Source organism: Macaca thibetana, chromosome 20 (assembly GCF_024542745.1).
Source record: "Macaca thibetana thibetana isolate TM-01 chromosome 20, ASM2454274v1, whole genome shotgun sequence".
Taxonomy (NCBI): Eukaryota; Metazoa; Chordata; class Mammalia; order Primates; family Cercopithecidae; genus Macaca; species Macaca thibetana.
The window spans coordinates 73,364,836-73,381,694 of record NC_065597.1 but is presented as its reverse complement, the minus strand read 5'-3'; the positions used below and the strand labels follow the sequence as shown (position 1 = coordinate 73,381,694).

The 16,859-nt window shown below is 50.6% G+C and overlaps 2 protein-coding genes across 2 annotated transcripts in view; one reads left to right on the top strand and one right to left on the bottom strand.

Annotated features, from left to right (window-relative positions):
- The window catches only part of TBC1D24 (TBC1 domain family member 24), a 253,197-nt gene that overhangs the window by 61,711 nt on the left and 174,627 nt on the right, over positions 1 to 16,859 (top strand). The gene's annotated exons all lie outside the window — the stretch shown is intronic.
- ABCA3 (ATP binding cassette subfamily A member 3) overlaps positions 1 to 16,859 on the bottom strand; it is a 60,846-nt gene that overhangs the window by 36,933 nt on the left and 7,054 nt on the right. The window contains exons 2-10 of the mRNA XM_050774164.1: positions 13,114 to 13,320; positions 11,924 to 12,225; positions 9,545 to 9,624; positions 9,142 to 9,406; positions 7,540 to 7,667; positions 6,622 to 6,787; positions 3,019 to 3,278; positions 564 to 680; positions 199 to 319 (exon numbers count right to left, since the gene is read on the bottom strand). Coding sequence (XP_050630121.1) covers positions 199 to 319; positions 564 to 680; positions 3,019 to 3,278; positions 6,622 to 6,787; positions 7,540 to 7,667; positions 9,142 to 9,406; positions 9,545 to 9,598 — 1,111 coding nt within the window. The 5' untranslated portion in view covers positions 9,599 to 9,624; positions 11,924 to 12,225; positions 13,114 to 13,320. The remainder of the gene's footprint in view (positions 1 to 198; positions 320 to 563; positions 681 to 3,018; positions 3,279 to 6,621; positions 6,788 to 7,539; positions 7,668 to 9,141; positions 9,407 to 9,544; positions 9,625 to 11,923; positions 12,226 to 13,113; positions 13,321 to 16,859) is intronic.

Sequence of the window (16,859 nt, the reverse complement as noted above, 5' to 3'; positions counted from 1 at the left end):
CACCTACCTTCTCTGAATTCTCCTTCTCCCTAAATTACGCTGACTCTCCTCCTCCCAGTCCAACTTTCCCCTGGTCAACTCCTTCCTGGGCAGGTCCACCAGGCCCCTCTCCCTTCCGATCACAGCCTCTGGGTTATTTCCATGCAGATGGCCTTTGGCCCCTTGGCAACCCCACTCTGCTCGATGACTGGGACTCACCTTTGCTGAAGAAGGTGCTGACCATGAAGCTGAAGGAGATGGTAGAGATGGCGAAGCACAGCAGGAAGGCCAGCACCAGGGAGGGGTCGCTGCGGGACAGCACGGCTACATCCGGCTTCACCTGCAGGACGCAGGCAGGAGTCAGGCGGGGCAGGCCGGCGGAGGTGGACCAGGAGGACTCCTGACCATCCCTGCTCACAGGGACCTGGCTCCACCAAGAGGAGTGGGACATCCACCGCTCCTCCCCCCGACGAGGGACAGACTCTCTCTGAAGTCGCTGACCACAGAGTTCTTCCCAAGAGGGCCCTCCTGGGGTACCCTGGCTCTCCCCGTCCTCCCCAGAGCCCCACCGACGCCACGCTCACCTTGACACAGAAGAGCAGGGTCATGAAGGAGGCAGCGATGAGGAGGAAGAGGAAGAATAAGAGGAACCAGGCGCTCCAGTGCAGCCAGCTGCTGAGCCCCATCATGCGCATGTACTCCTGGGGAGAGAAGCTGCCACGCTGCTGGGGGCCTGCCACTGCCCGCCAGGATGGCATGTGCCAGGCTGGACAGCAGCAGGCCTGAGTCCGACTGTCCCAGCAGCCCCGCATTCGACAACGTTTAACCTCGAGTGGAAAATAAAACTGCCCTCTCCTACCGTTCCGCTTCTTTTTTTTTTGGAGACAGGCTCTCGCCGTGTCACCCAGGCTGGAGTGCAGTGGCACAGTCATAGCTCACTGCAGCCTTGAACTCCTGGACTCGAGCGAGCTTCCCATCTCACCCTTCTGAGTAGCTGGGACTACTGATGGCTGCCACAATGCCCGGTTCCTTTTAAAAATTTGTTGGTAGAGACAGGGTCTTACTATGTCCGCCAGGCTCATCTTGCTCAAACTCCTGGGCTCAAGTGATCTGCCTGCCTCAGTCTCCCAAAGTGCTGGGATTACAGGTATGAGCCACTGCACCCGGCCAGCCTTCTATTCTGTGGAGCGATTCCACACTCCCAGCGCATGCTCCCCAGTCTTTCTTGGTACTTGAGATTGTCCCCCGAAGCTGTGCCATGTTCCCAACCACATCAACACCAGCCTCCTTGGCTATGAGACGTGACAGCAGATCAGACCATAGCTGTGGATGCCATAGCCATTCATTCCCTTGTCCTCCCCTACTCTGAAAGGAGGGGCCCAGAACCTCTGCAGAGAAGGATGAGGCGCAGTGATGGGACGGCTGTGACCACACCTTCCTTCCTCACCTGCCCCACCAAGGAGTCAGGAGTGGTGATGAGGAAACCCAGTTCCTCCACTGACCAAAAGTGCCTGGGGAGTCCTGGGGCGGTCACACTGACCAATATGGCAGCCAGCAGCCGGGTGTGACCGTTTCAACTGAAGTTAATTAAAAATAAAGTTAAAAATTCAGCTCCTTCCTTCCTTTCTTCCTTCCCTCCCTCCTTCTTTCATTTCATTTTTCTTTTTTTTTCTTTCTTTTCTTTTCTCTCTTTTTCTTTGCTTTCTCTCTCCTTCTTTCCTTCCTTTTTTCTGTTTTCTTTCTCTCTCTCTCTCTCCTCTCTTTCTCTCTTTTTCTTTCTTTCTTGGAGTCTTGCTCTGCTGCCCAGGCTGGAGTGCAGTGGCACGATCTCGGCTCACTATAACCTCCACCTCCTGGGTTCAAGCAATTATCATGCCTCAGCCTCCCGAGCAGCTGGGATTACAGGTGCACGCTACCACGCCTGGCTAATTTTTGTATTTTTAGTAGAGACGGGGTTTCACCATGTTGTCCGGGCTGGTCTTGAACTCCTGACCTCAAGTGATCCACCTGCCTCAACCCAAAGTACTGGGATTACAGGTGTGTGCCAATGCCCAGGGTTAGCCCTTTCTTATGCATCATTTCTGATCTCCGGAACAGCGAGAAGAGGAGCACGATAGTCTCTCACATTGCCACTGCTTGGGTTCAGTTTCACGTTTTGCCCTATTTGTTTGATCTGTGTATCTATACAAGTCTATGTGCAAACAATTTTTTTTCAGAATCATTTTATAGCCCACTGCTGACTCCCTCAATGCTGAACAGTTTTATGAAAGTTATTTATGGCACCAAGCAGATCAACAAGCAGGCAGCCTCAAAATGAGCCCCTGGCCAGGTGCAACGGCTCATGCCTGTAATCCCAGCACTATGGCAGGCTGAGATGGGAGGCTGAAATGGGAGAATTTCTTGAGGCCAAGAGTTTGAGACCAGCCTTGGCAATATAGAAAGACTTCCACCTCTGCAACAAAAAAAAATGAGCTGGCTGTGGTGGTGCACACCTGTAGTCCCAGCTACTTGGCAGGTGGAGGTGGGAAGATCACTTGAGCAAGGGGAGGTTGAGGCTGCACTGAGCAGTGTTTGCACCCCTGCACTCGAGCCTGGGTGGCAGAGCGAGACCCTGTGTCTAAGAAAAAATAATACTAGGCCAGGCGCGGTGCCTCATGTCTGTAATCCCAGCACTTTGGGAGGCCAAGGTGGGCGGATCATGAGGTCAGGAAATGGAGACTATCCTGGCTAACACGGTGAAACCCTGTCTCTACTGAAAATACAAAAAATTATCTGGGCGTGGTGGTGGGCGCCTGTAGTCCCAGCTACTCAGGAGGCTAAGGCAGGAGAATGGCGTGAACCCTGGAGGCAGAGCTTGCAGTGAGCAGAGACCGCGCGCTACTGCACTCCAGCCTGGGACACAGAGCGAGACTCTGTCTCAAAAAAACAAAAACAAAAACAAAAAAAGAAAAATTAATACCAAAACACCAAGCCCTTGGACATGGCCTCCCCAGGACAGCGCGGTTTCTAGAGTGTTGGGAAGTCAATGCGGGCAGTCACCTTCAGCCTCCTTTCTTTCTCCTGCACGACAGCACGGGCAATGGTGAGCGCAGTGTAGGTGAAGCTGAGCAGCAGCAGCAGGGGCAGCTGGTACTGGATGGCCACGAGGAAGGGGTCTGCAATGAACGGCGGGTACGGGAACCTCTTGATGGTCACCGTCAGTCTCTGGAACAGCTGGCGTGTGGCAGCATCAGCATGGTACTGCATGATGGCCCGGTCCACAGCATGCTGCACAGCCAGGAAGCCTTCCCGGATGTACCCTGGGTGCGGGAGCAGAAGATGGCCCAGCCACCTCAAGGAGCTGCTCTTGAGGGCAGAGGGCCATGTGCGTGGGGTCCATGGGGAAAGGGATGCTTGGGGCAACAGAGTGACTTCGGCTCAGGACCCCCATGGCGGCTCAGTGGTAACACGGGAGAAGGAAGGAAATGCACCACACACTGACAGCAAATGAGAAGAGTGATGTGATTGTCACTTCCACTCTGTAACTAACGCAACACACAAAAAAATCACACACATTCCCAGCACTTTGGGAGGCCGAGACAGGCGGATCACAAGGTCAGGAGATCGAGACCATCCTGGCTGACACGGTGAAACCCTGTCTCTACTAAAAAAAAAAACTAGCCGGGCGAGGTGGCGGGCGCCTGTAGTCCCAGCTACTCGGGAGGCTGAGGCAGGAGAATGGTGTGAACCCGGGAAGTGGAGCTTGCAGTGAGCTGAGATCCGGCCACTGCACTCCAGCCTTGAGATCCGGCCATTGCACTCCAGCCTGGGCGGCAGAGCGAGACTCCGTCTCAAAAAAAAAAAAAAAAAAAAAAAAAAAAAAAAAAAAAAAAAAAAAAATCACACACATGATCACTTTTTTTTTTTTTTCCCGAGATGGAGTCTTGCTCTGTGGCCCAGGCTGGAGTGCAGTGGCACGATCTTCGCTCACTACAACCTCAACCTCCCAGGTTAAAGCGATTCTCCTGACTCAGCCCCCCCCAGTAGCTGGAACTACAGGCACCCGCCACCACACCCAGCTAGAACTACAGGCACCCGCCACCACACCCAGCTAAATTTTTTGTATTTTTATTAGAGACAGGGTTTCACCATGTTAGCTAGGATGACTCGATCTCCTGACCTCATGAACCATCCGCCTCAGCCTCCCAACGTGCTAGGATTACAGGCGTGAGTCACCACGCCTGGCCTTGTTTTTTTTTTTTTTTTGAGACAGAGTCTCGCTTTCTCACTCAGGCTAGAGTGCAGTGGCACGATCTCAGCTCACTGCAACCTCTGCCTCCTGGGTTCAAGCAATTTTCCTGCCTCAGCCTCCCAAGTAGCTGGGATTATAGGTGCCCGCCACCATGCCTGGCTTTTTTTTTTTTTTTTTTTTGTATTTTTAGTAGAGACGAGGTTTCACTATGTTGGCCAGCCAGGCTGGTCTCAAACTTCTCATCTCAGGTGATCCGCCTGCTTCAGCTTCCCAACGCTGGGATGACAGGTGTGAGCCACTGTGCCCAGCCGTGAGGGCTGAATTCTCATCAGGCGTATTAGTAGGTGTAAGGCATGGACATCTGGAGGCAAAACTGGGGCTACAATTGACCAGTCCCTGCGCCATGCCAGTCTCACACACGTTCTATTTCCTGGGGCTTTCCTAGGAGCTGGTTTTTCCAGCCAACTTTTCTTCCCCCTCAGGTTCTCTGTCTTGCTGAGGACTAATCAACTATTCTTAGTAACAAAACGTTTTTTTCTAACAAAAGATATTTGCTCTGTGTCATTTGCCACAAAGGTTTTCCCCAGTCTGCTACGTGTTTTTTTTTTTTTTTTTTTTTTTTTTAAATCACCATTAGGCCTTTTCATGTTGGGCAAATTTTCAGTTTGTACATGCTGAAATCTGTCAGTCTTTTCCTTTGAGATTGCTTTTCTCTTGCTTCCAAACTTAGGGAATTGTTCCCCAAAAACAGGAGGGAGCTGATGAACTCCTGCCCAGTCCCCGGTCTCAGCAGCCAGTGTCCCCCACTGCAGTCCCCTGCTGCAGGCAGCAAGCATCATGTGTGACAGCCGGACATAGCTTCTCCTGAGCCCCAGGCTGGGTGACCTGTCAAAGGCCTTGCTCTGGGACCTCGCACATCCCATGCCAGGTCTTGTTCACCTTAGTTCCTTTTCTAGATGTAAAATCTTGCCCTAAAGCATTAGCCTGGTGGCAGCCCTGGCACCAGTAAGGGACATCGCTAAGCGCTGGCTGCATGCATGCTGCCTCCTGCCTGTCTGGTGCTTGTGTCTCAGAGTCAAGCCTCATGGAGGGACGGGACATTGCTGTGACTTTCATGGCAAACTTCCATGAGTTCTGCCTCCTGCCAGACCCGTGAAATACGGCGTTCTCCAGAACACCCTGGATTTCCACCCAGAACCTGTAGTCGGGTCTTGCCTGGCCTGACAGCTAAGCCTAGGCCTGTATCCAAGTCACTTCTTGGCTGTCCCTAGTTCAGTTCCAAGACAAGACTGTGCTTCAGAGGAGGCACATATTCCAACCGCTTGCCACGTCCACACGAAGACACACACTGATGGGGCATCAGAGTAACCAAGATCTGGCTTCCATGAACACCACACTGATTCCATCAAACCATGGATCAGGTACACAAGGACCACGGAGCTACAAATGCCAGTCAGTCTGTACACAGAGAAGGCCAGGAAGAAAAGGAAAATGTAAACCAAGCCCCAAAGACTCAAACTGAAGCTTTTAAAAGCTAAAATACAGCTAGGCACAGTGGCTCATGCCTGTAATCTCAGAACTTTGGGAGGCCGAGGCGGGTGGATCATGAGATCAAGAGATCGAGACCATCCTGGTCAACATGGTGAAACCCCATCTCTACTAAAAATACAAAAATTAGCTGGGCATGGTGGTGTGTGCCTGTAGTCCCAGCTACTTGGGAGGCTGAGGCAGGAGAATTGCTTGAACCCGGGACGCAGAGGTTGCAGTGAGCCGACGTTGCGCCACTGCACTCCAGCCTGGCGACAGAGCAAGATCTTGTCTAAAAAAAAAAAAAAAAAAAAAAAAAAAAAAGGCCAGGTGCGGTGGCTCACGCTTGTAGTCCCAGCACTCTGGGAGGCCGAGGCGGGTGGATCACAAGGTCAGGAGATTGAGACCATCCTGGCTAACACAGTGAAACCCCATCTCTACTAAAAATACTAAAAATTAGCCGGGCGTGGTGGCGGGCGCCTGTAGTTCAAGTTACTCGGGAGGCTGAGGCAGGAGAATGGCGTGAACCCGGGAGGCGGAGCTTGCAGTGAGCCAAGATTGTGCCACCGCACTCCAGCCTGGGCGACAGAGAGAGACTCCATCTCACAAAAAAAAAAAAAAAAAAAAAAAAAAAGCCGAAATACAAATGTTTCATTCAAGAGCACGTCTTTGAGGATATAGGGAGAGGGCCTTCGCTATCTTCAAGGATTATTTTAGTCTTTTAGAAACCAGTTATGCTGGTGTTTTACTTTTCCTATAAACAAGAGTAAATGTTCCGAAAGTATTTCTTCAAGAAATACTTTAGAAAGGTGGGGCTGCCGCCATGTCACTGTCACTAGTCAACACCCCGGGCTGGTAACATGAACCCTAACCGAGCTTCTCACCAGGTTCTCCGCCATCAGGGGATGTAGGTTCCCTTGGCCCTGGGTTTGGGAAAAGCGGGAAAAGGGAAGTAGTGTGCCAGCCTTCTGTCTCTTTCAGGAAAAAGGAGCCTGTTTGGGTCCACATGTAATTTCTCCGTGTGTAACTGAACCGTAGGTGATATTTCACCTGTGGAAACAAAGAGAAAACCAGCTGTTCCGAGAGATCCAGACAGAGGAGCAAACAACAAGGTGGAGTGGGAGAGTGCTTGGGGGGCTGTCACCACCAAGGCTGTCACGGCCGAGAACTCACCACTCCCCCGCCTCTGAGAATCTCCAGTGGGCCCCGGAATGTCACACTGAGTGGTCCCTGTCCCAGCAGGAGCAGGGAGCCACACAGGGGCCCCTTTTGGGGGGTGGTTCTCGGCCATTCCTCTCTTAATTCCAATGTGAAATGCCACCAAGCGTTCAGGATCCCTGGCGGGCCACCAACCACAATGCTAGATGGACGTGATGGCTTCCTAATTTTAATGTCATCAGGTAAGCAAAAACCTCACTTTCGTTCTTTCCTTTTTTCTGCCAGATCGTATTTAAGTCCTAAATACCTGCTACTTTCCTTATCTATCTTATCAGACTCTGTCCACAGAGGCCTGGAGACCAGTAATGTCTTTCATAAAATGAGGGAACAGTAAGGAGCTTGGGGCGGCCACAGGTAGGTGCATTTTCTAACCTGTTCTGCCCCATGGGTTAAAATGTCACCAGGGTCCCCTTGGCAGGGACTGTGATGGTGCTATCAGACCCAAAGGAGAGACTGCTATTTACTCGCAGGCAGGCAGAGGTTTAAGGGAAAGCAGTGCCTTTTACAGGTTGAACTAGTGACGCGGGAGGAAGCGGAGGCCTTGCTGATGGGCTGCGACTGCTTGGCCCGGCCGCACGTCTCACCGCCAGCGGCAGGGGCTCCTTGCTGTGGTTGAAGGGGTGCTCGAAGACCACGGCGGCCAGCACGCTGGACGAGCGGTTGTCATACCTAATGTAGTCCTCAAAGTCCTTCTCAGAGGGAAAGCCGCGCACTGTGGAGAGAGAGCACGGGAGCTGCGGTTGCCCAATCTACCCTCCTCCTTGAAAAATCTGGGTGGTTCAGGTCACCGGCAGATGAAAGACGGCAAACTCTCTAGGGCTTTGTAAACCCTTCCTGAGACTCAAGGCGGCTTTCATCTTTGGCAGAGGGACAGGCTGCCATCAAGGAGTGCAGAACGGCAAGGTCAGGGCCCTAGGCAGGGGGTTCTCCCGGCGCGGTTTTTTGGAGCAGAGCTGGAGGCTCTGGGCAGCACCTGCAGCAAGGCCCAGTAGCGCAAACCCACCACCCACACTGTACTGGGCTCTACAGCCCGGGGTGGCTTCTCTGTCTCAAAACCAGAATGGTGTATTTTTAGAAATGGAGTGGACATTAACTCAGAGTGTCTCAAAGGTTTTTTCTATCATCCGGATACTCTTTTACAATTCAGAAAGGGTTTTACTGTCATCATTTTATGAGGGACCAAGGCACTTCCTCTGAGTGTTTGCTACGTGGAATTCAAGCCTGGCAGGTAAATGCCCAAATGAGGAGGGGAAAATGGACGACACCTTCCATCCCGATAGCAAAGGGTTAGGAACGGTGAGCAGCACACGCAGCGGGAGTTCCCTTCTCAGGCTTTCTCAGCACTGTTTTCAGAGCTGCCCACCCGAAACCACGTCCCAGAAAAGATTCTTGGTGCCACACGCTCAAACCGTGCCCTGCCCTTGTCACAAAAGGGCTTTCCTTGGCTCAAGTACACCCAGGCATCCCTGTAAAGTCCTGTCCACCCTGCTGACTGTCAGATGCAGTTCCAGGGCCTGGTACTGCTAAGGCTGCTGCACCTGCTGCTCCCCGGGGCCCTCGCAGCTCTGGACAGGTGGGCGGCCAGCCCTGGTCCCATTGTACAATGAGGCATGGCCACAGAGAAGGTGGGGGATTCCCTGGGTGGCTCAGCCACCGAGACGAGACTTGATGCTAGATGGGCTTGATGGCTTCCTGGTCTTCATGCCATCAGGCAAGCAAAAACCTCACTTTCTTTTTTCCTTTTTTCTGCCAGGTTGTATTTAAGTCCCAATATCTGCCACTTTTCTTGTCTATTTTATTGGACTCCGCTCATAGAGTCCTGGAGACCAGTAATGTCTTTTGTAAAATGAGGGAACAGAAAGGAGCCTGAGGCAAATGCAGGCAGGTGCATTTTCTTACCTGTTCTGCCCCATGGGTTAAAATGTCACCAGGGTCCCTTTGGTGGGGATTGAGACAGTGCTATCGGACCCAAAGGAGACTGCTATTTACTCGCAGGCAGGTAGAGGTTTAAGGGAAAGCAGTGCCTTTTACAGGTTGAAGTAGTGATGTGGGAGGAAACAGAGGTCAGGTCTGGACAGGGTGAGCTCCTCACCCAGCTGCTTCGCAGATCCTGGGCTTGACCCCTGCCTGCCCAGCCCCGCGGAGACACCACCAGGTCCGGCACCGAGAGCCCTGGCATGTCTCACCTCGCATGTTGATCACAAGTGCCCTGCGCACTGTCTCGGTGACAGTCTTGGCAGCGTCACTGTGAGAAGGGATGTAGGCGAGCTCCCAGGTGTCTCCCGGCGGAGGGAAGGTGAAGAACAGAGGCAGCTCCTGGATGGACTGGCCTGGGTAGATGGTGGCATTGGGCACATTTTCCGACTGAATCTTCAAGCGAAGCCAGATCAGGATCCCAGAAAACAGCAATGGCAGGAAGAGTTCCAGGACTGTCACCAGGACTTTCCGCTTCTGGAAGAGATACAACAGGGCACACTGATGGGCTGCAAAGCAGAATCAGGGGCATGCAAACAACCCCTCCCTCAAGGGTGTCCCCAGAAGCCTCGGGGCTGGGCACGCAGCTGACCTCCCTCCGGGGTCTGGACGCACCTGCAGGGTGTAGTTCTTCCAGAGGAGGAGCGCCAGCTGCCTGAGCACAGCCATCGTCTTGCTGGAAAGGACGCCCAGTGCTAGTTACAGACCAAAGACAGAGAGCATGGGTGCGCAATGAGAGTGGGGATGTGGGGGAAAAGCCACGGACCCTTTTTCCTCCACGTCTCTCACCGTCTTTTGTGTCATTTTAACTCCAAACACCCCTGGAAGTAAGGGGACAAGGCCTGTGGCATGCCCACCCTCAATGCTCTACTCTGCATACACAAAGAGCACTGTCTTTTTGGCTGGGCACAGTGGCTCACGCCTGTAATCCCAACACTTTGGGAGGCCGAGGCAAGTGGATCACTTGAAATCAGGAGTTCGAGACCAGCCTGGCCAACATGGTGAAACCACCTCTACTGAAAATACAAAAATTAGCTGGGTGTGGTGGCGGGCACCTGTAATCCCAGCTACTTGGGAGGCTGAGGCAGGAGAACTGCTTGAAACTGGGAGGCGGAGGATGCAGTGAGCCAAGGTCATGCCGCTCACTCCATCCTGGGGGCAACAGAGTAAGACTCTGTCACAAACAAACAGACACCAAAGAAAACCAAAGAGCATAGTCTTTTTGGAGCCTGACTTGTTCCTTGCTGAATGGAAGATCAATGACATGCTTTTTATGTGCACTGTGACTTCTGTAGTGGTTTTTAAAATTGTTTTTGTTTTTTTTGAGACAGGGTCCTACTATGTTGCCCAGGTTGGAGTGCTGTGGTGCGATCACAGCTCACTGCAGCCTCAAACTCCCGGGCTTGTGATCCTCCCGCTTCAGTCTCCCGAGTACCTGGAACTACAGGTGCATGCCACCACACCTGGCTAGTGTTTTTAATTTTTAGTAGAGACCAGGTCTTGCTCTATTTCCCAGGCTGGTCTCAAACTCCTGGCCTCAAGCAATCCTCCAGCTTCATCCTTGTAGTGCTATTTATCATTTGATAAATGCTACTGGGATGTTCTCGGTGGTTAATATGGATTTGCTATTTATTAACAAAATATTCAGGCTTTTAGAATTCCACACTCTTTATTCTTAACCGACACTGAACTCATAAAAGAAAACTCAGCTGGGCGCGGTGGCTCACGCCTGTAATCCCAGCACTTTGGGAGGCTGAGGTGGGCAGATCATGAAGTCAGGAGATCGAGTCCATTCTGGCTAACATGGTGAAACCCCATCTCTACTAAAATTACAAAAAATTAGCCGAGTGCGGTGGCGGATGCCTGTAGTCCCAGCTACTCAGGAGGCTGAGACAGGAGAATGGCATGAACCCGGCAGGTAGAGCTTGCAGTGAGGCGAGATCACGCCACTGCACTCCAACCTGGGCAACAGAGCAAGACTCCGTCTCAAAAAAAAAAAAAAAAAAAAAAAAAAAAAAAACCTCAACATAGTCTCCTGGGTGATTCTTAAGGCTTGGAGAGAGCTGTGGAGGGAAGGGGAAAAGAAGGGCTTGGAATTGGGACCGCCACTGGCCTTGCTGCCTCGGAGCAGGCCTGGGTAGACAGACATGCTGGTGGGGCCATCAGTCACACCCTCTCCTTGGCCCTAAAGACTGGTTTTTCCTGTTGTTATTACAGGTACTGGCATCAGATCCTCGCAGCAAAAGACTAGCCATTTTCTTTTTCTTCTTCTTCTTTTTTTTTCTGAGACAGAGTCTTGCTCTGTCACCCAGGCTGGAGTGCAGCGGCGTGATCTTGGCTCACTGGAACCTCCACCTCCTGAATTCAAGCGATTCTCCTGCCTCAGCCTCCCAAGTAATTGGGATTGCAGGTGCCTGCCACCATGCCTGACTCATTTATATATTTTTAGTAGAGATTCAGTCTCACCATGTTGGTCAGGCTGATTTTGAACTCCTGACCTCAAATGATCTGCCCATCTCAGCCTCCCAAAGTGCTGGGATTATAGGCATAAGCCACTGTGCCCAGCTGCCATTTTCATCTTTACCACTTATCCAACGAAAATTCATCCAAAAAATAATCTATCCTATATTATATAGAAACATGATATTTAAGTCTAGCACATATAATGGGGAAAAAATCTGCCAAAAGATGATCAAATTCAAGTGATAGCAGAAACAAGAGCTTAGATCTGTAAAGGTATTCCCTCAATTTAGGTAAAATCTGTCTTACTAAATTTCAAATATCAGAAACAGAAGCTAGATGTGGTGGCTCATGCTTGTAATCCCAGCACTTTGGGAGGCCGAGGCAGGAGGATCCCTTAAGCCCAGGAGTTCGAGACCAGCCTGGGCAACATAGCAAGACCCTATCTCTATACAAATAAAATAAAATAAAATTAAATTAAATTAAAGGAACAGAGACACTGGACTCAGAGTGTTGAGTTCATGAGATGCTAACCTGCTAGAGAAGTAGGTGGTCTGAATAAGTTCAGGTAGGCGCTGCAACACCCAGGAAATAAGAGAAACGTGCTCTGAAAGCTGAGCGCACAGAGGGCGAGGCGTGCAGACGTGGCTGCTCTGTCCTGGAGAGGCAGGGAAGGCGATGGAGGAGGGGCAGTCTAGAGAGCGGGTGCTGGTCCACCCGCTACAACTGCAGGCAGAGAGGAGTCCTTCCTGCTCAGCGTCCTTCATGTGCGGAAAAGCCTCCTTGACTCACAGTGGAGGAGTTTCAAGTTCAGTTGCTCAGCTCCACGCTCATGGCTGATCCAAACCCAACATCATCCATCAGCCAGGTTAAGATGGCATGGGATAGAAAGGCAAACAATTAGTGAGTCGTTCCTACATCACCATGAGCCAGCGCTCCCCGACACTGCCCCGGAGACTCCAGTGCGCGGGGAAGGCGGTTGTTTGTTTTTTGTAAATGACCCATTTTACTTTTGGTTTGGTTTCAGTCCATTGAAAATCATTTCTATCAAGGTTCTTTTTAAATTAAAACGCTTGCTTTTTTTTTTTTTAAGGATGTGGCTGTTATATCTAATCATATTCAAAATTTATGCTTTAAAGGGCAGTCAATAAATATTTACATGAAACACAACTGCACCCAGTTAAGAATTAATTTAAAATATGACTTTTAATGAATCGTATTGTTAAAAAGTGAATAAATTAAAGCTAAAATAGTATGAAGTGCTAATAAGTGGCAACTTAATAAATGATCCCAATTTTTTGAAAATTAATAAGGTAGAAGACCCGTCTCAAAGTCAGTTGCTGATGATGAATAAAACAGCAGTGACTTAAAGACACACATTAAGTCCCGTGGTTTATAAAAGGTTTCTAGAAGTGGTTTAGGCAAAAAGAGGAGGCCAGTGCCTCCGTTTGGGGCCGTCATCCCAGGGAAGTACATTCCAGATGGGCGTGGGCTTGGCTGAGATGAACGTTCTGCCTCTACCAAGAGAGGAATATAAAACAGTCACGGTTCAAAGAAGTCTTCTGGTTAGAGGAACAGACAACTTCCCTTACTGGAAGTCTGGTCAAGAAAGTAAAGATCCCCATGCTTAATCTTGTCCTCTCCAGTCCCAGGGCTGGGAGAGGTCAGAAAGACAGACCACCCACCTTCCCACACAGGCTGCAGGGCAGTACCGGGGAACTGACCTGGGTCCCAGGAGAGGCTCCGCACAGCAGGTTTCCCTTCAGGACTACAGGGGAACTGGCCAGGAGGAGGCGGCTCCACACAGAGGGCTCCGGGGTGGGGCCTGAGAGCCTCTGGAGTGGGGCAGGGCAGCCCTGAGGTTTGGGAACACCGTGGCCTCGCAGGACATCAGGAGGGGCCCAGGGCTCACGGGCATGACTCTCCGGCACCTTTGGACAGATGGAGGGTATTTTGAGCGTAATTTGGAAAATAATTTTAAGACATCTCTTACCAAGTTAGAAAATAGCAGAGCAAGATAGACTTTGAGTATGTTACTTAAAACTGAGCAGATCTGATAACAAAAAATTTTGGATTTAGAAAATAAAACACCTGGCCGGGCACAGTGGCTCACGCCTGAATAATTCCAGCACTTTGGGAGACTAAGCTGGATGGATCACCTGGGGTCAGGAGTTTAAGACCAGCCTAGCCAACATGGCAAAACCCCATCTCTACTAAAAATACAAAAATTAGCCGGATGTGGTGATGGGCACCTGTCCCAGCTACTCGGGAGGCTGAGGTGGGAGGATTGCTTGAACCCGGGAGGCAGAGGTTGCAGTGAGCCGTGAGCCGAGATGGTGCTCACTCAGAGTCATCAACTCCGAGATGACTCTGTCTCAAAAAAAAATTTTTAAAAAAGAATATAAGCTCTACTTTTTTTTTTTTTTTTTTTTTTTTTTGAGACAGAGTTTCACTCTTGTTGCCCAGGCTGGAGTGCAGTGGTGCCATCTCAACTCACTACAACCTCCACCTCCCAGGTTCAAGCGATTCTCCTACCTCAGCCTCCCAAGTAGCTGGGATTACAAGCACCCGCCACCACATCCAGCTAACTTTAATAGAGACGGGCCTTCACCATGTTAGCTAGGCTAGTCTCAAACTCCTGACCTCAAGTAATCCACCGACATTGGCCTCCCACAGTGTTGGGATGACAGGCGTGAGCCAGTGTGCCTGGCCAGAAGCTCTGCTTTTCTACTTATAAGCACTCTGCTTCTACAGTCTCCTCATCCTCTCCTGGCTTCTGGCAGCATCACCCTTTTGCAGACGAAGAAACAAGGAGGAAACGCCTGGCCCAAAATCACACAGCAAGAAGCTGCAAAGTCAGGATTTGAACGTTGGCTAGTTTCAACTTCCAAGTCTGTCTTCTAACTACTACACTACCACATCCTGTGGGTCCTAAAAACACAGAACAACTTCCAACTTCATACAAGTTTTGCATATCACTCCTAGAACATAACATCAGAAATTGAAAGGTAAAAAAGACTCCTAAGCCCCACCACCTCAATAAAAGTTTTCTTTTCTTTTCTTTTTTCTGAGACAGTCTCGCTCTGTCACCCAGGCTGGGCATGATCTCGGCTCACTAAAACCTCCACCTCCCAGGTTCAAGTGATCCTCCTGTCTCAGCCTCCCAAACAGCTACAGGCACATGCCACCACGCCCGGTTAATTTTTTGTATTTTTAATAGAGACGAGGTTTCGCCATGTTGGCTAGGCTGGTCTCAAACTCCTGACCTCAAGTGATCCGCCTGCCTCGGTCTCCCAAAGTGCGGGGATTAAAGGCGTGAGCCACCATGCCTGGCCGAGGTTTTATCTCTGTGCCCCTATAGCACCCAGCTTGTTGCTTGGTATGTGCAAGGCTTTACCTAAAGTCTCACTGAACACTATGCTTGCATCTGCTCTGTTTGAGCAAAAGCAATTTAAAGGAAGAGATCCTAGAATTACAAAATCTGGAAAGTTTTTTGTTACAAAAGCAAATGTACACAAAAGAAGGAAGTTAATATTCCTTCTGCACTTGACCCCGAGGCAGCAGAGTCCCCAGAAGTGCTGATGACTGAGGCTCAGGACTGGCCCGGCTGGGCCCCCATCAGCTACTCTAACTTAAACACTCAGGACTCCAGCCACTCCTAAAGCTGCCACCTCCACCCAGCAAGGGGACAAGAGCAGAGCTTCAAGAACTTCCCTCTGAAGAGGCTCTCTTCACTAGTCCTGGGGACACAGCCGGGAAGGGGAAGGCAAACCGTTTCCTCCCTCTATAAAAGGTTTGTTTACTGTTAAAATATTAAGTATCACACATGTCATTGAGTATCTCAATGTTTGTTTTTTAGGTGAGCAACGGACTTGGTGCAGAGTGAGCGCATACTGCAGGCTGCTCATTTCTGAGAACTCTCTTGATGGCACAAATTCTTCTACAAATGGTCTTTCCAGTAACTGTCGTCAGCTCAAGAGCCATGGGCTGTGCCAGTTAACGAGCACTGTGGCTCTTCAGGCGGCCACTACTCAGCAGCAAACTGGAGAAATCCCAAACTCCTCCATTTCTTTATTTGTGATTTGTAGGTATTTTTGTGTGCACCATGGGCTTGAATTTGCCACCCAATTCCTATGTGCCCTTTTTTTTTTTGAGACATGGTCTTGCTTTGTCACCCAGGTTGGAGTGCTGTGGCACGAGCAGGGCTCATTGCAGCCTGGTGGTCCTGGGCTCTAGTGATCGCCTTGCCTCAGCCCCCTGAGCAGTTGGGACCACAGGCACCTGCCACCACACCTGGCTACTTATTATATTTTTTGCAGAGATGGAGTCTTGCTATGTTGCCCAGGCTGGTCTGGAACTCCTGGCCTGAAGCAATCTTCCCATCTTGGCCTCCCAAAGTACTGGGACTATAGGTATGAGCCACGGTGCCTGGCCCTTATGTGCCCTTTCAAAAGTTTTTATATCTATATATATGGAGCAAAGGTCGCTGGGGATGGCAGGTCTTGAGACCCGGGAACAGAAGGGACAGGCCCAGGTGAGGGGCACAAGACCCATTACGCCATGTGTTCCTGTTGTGTTCTGAGCTCGGGTACACCTCCCTCCATGGAAGCCTGTCCACAAAGGCACAGAGAAATCCACTCATTGGAAGAAGGGGGTCTTGATAAAGCCACAGGTGGACCACCCCAAGATGCACAAAGAGAGCCGCCAACCAAGGCTCTGCTCACGTTGCCACAGGTGTGCAGTACAGCGACACCCTTGTGGGTGGTGCTGGTCACATCTGGTGCTTTTCCTTCAGGGGCAGGACCCAACATCCCCATATTGCCACCAGGAGTCTGCCACAGCCAGCCAGCATCAAAGGTCTGCGTGTATGGCACTGAGGCACGGAGAACAGTCAGTTAATGTAGGCTGGTAGAATCCCTGGTCTTTTAGGGTATACAAGACAAAAAAGCATTTGTTCATTCAACAATTGCCTCGTTTTTGCTATCTGATGCGCACTTGTACAAGGTACTAAGGATCTGGAAATGAAAATAACATTCTTTTTTTTTTGAAACAGAGTCTCGCTCTGTTGCCCAGGCTGGAGTGAAGTGGTGCGATCTCGGCTCACTGCAATCCCTGCCTCCTGGGTTCAAGCAATTCTCCTGCCTCAGCCTCCTGAGTAGCTGGGATTACATGCGTGTGCCACCATGACGGGCCAATTTTTTGTATTTTTAGTAGAGACAGGGTTTCACCATGCTGGTCAGGCTGGTCTCGAACTCTTGACCTTGTGATCCATCCGCCTCGGCCTCCCAAAGTGCGTGCTGGGATTACAGGCATGAGCCACCACGCCTGGCCGATGATAACATTCTTAATGCAAGGAGTTTGCAGTCCCCGAACACTTGCATGCACTGTAATTGCTGTGACTGATGCTAAATAAAGTATGGCAAGATTCAGAAGAAAATAAGAATTAATTGCGTGTGAGACAGCGAGCAAG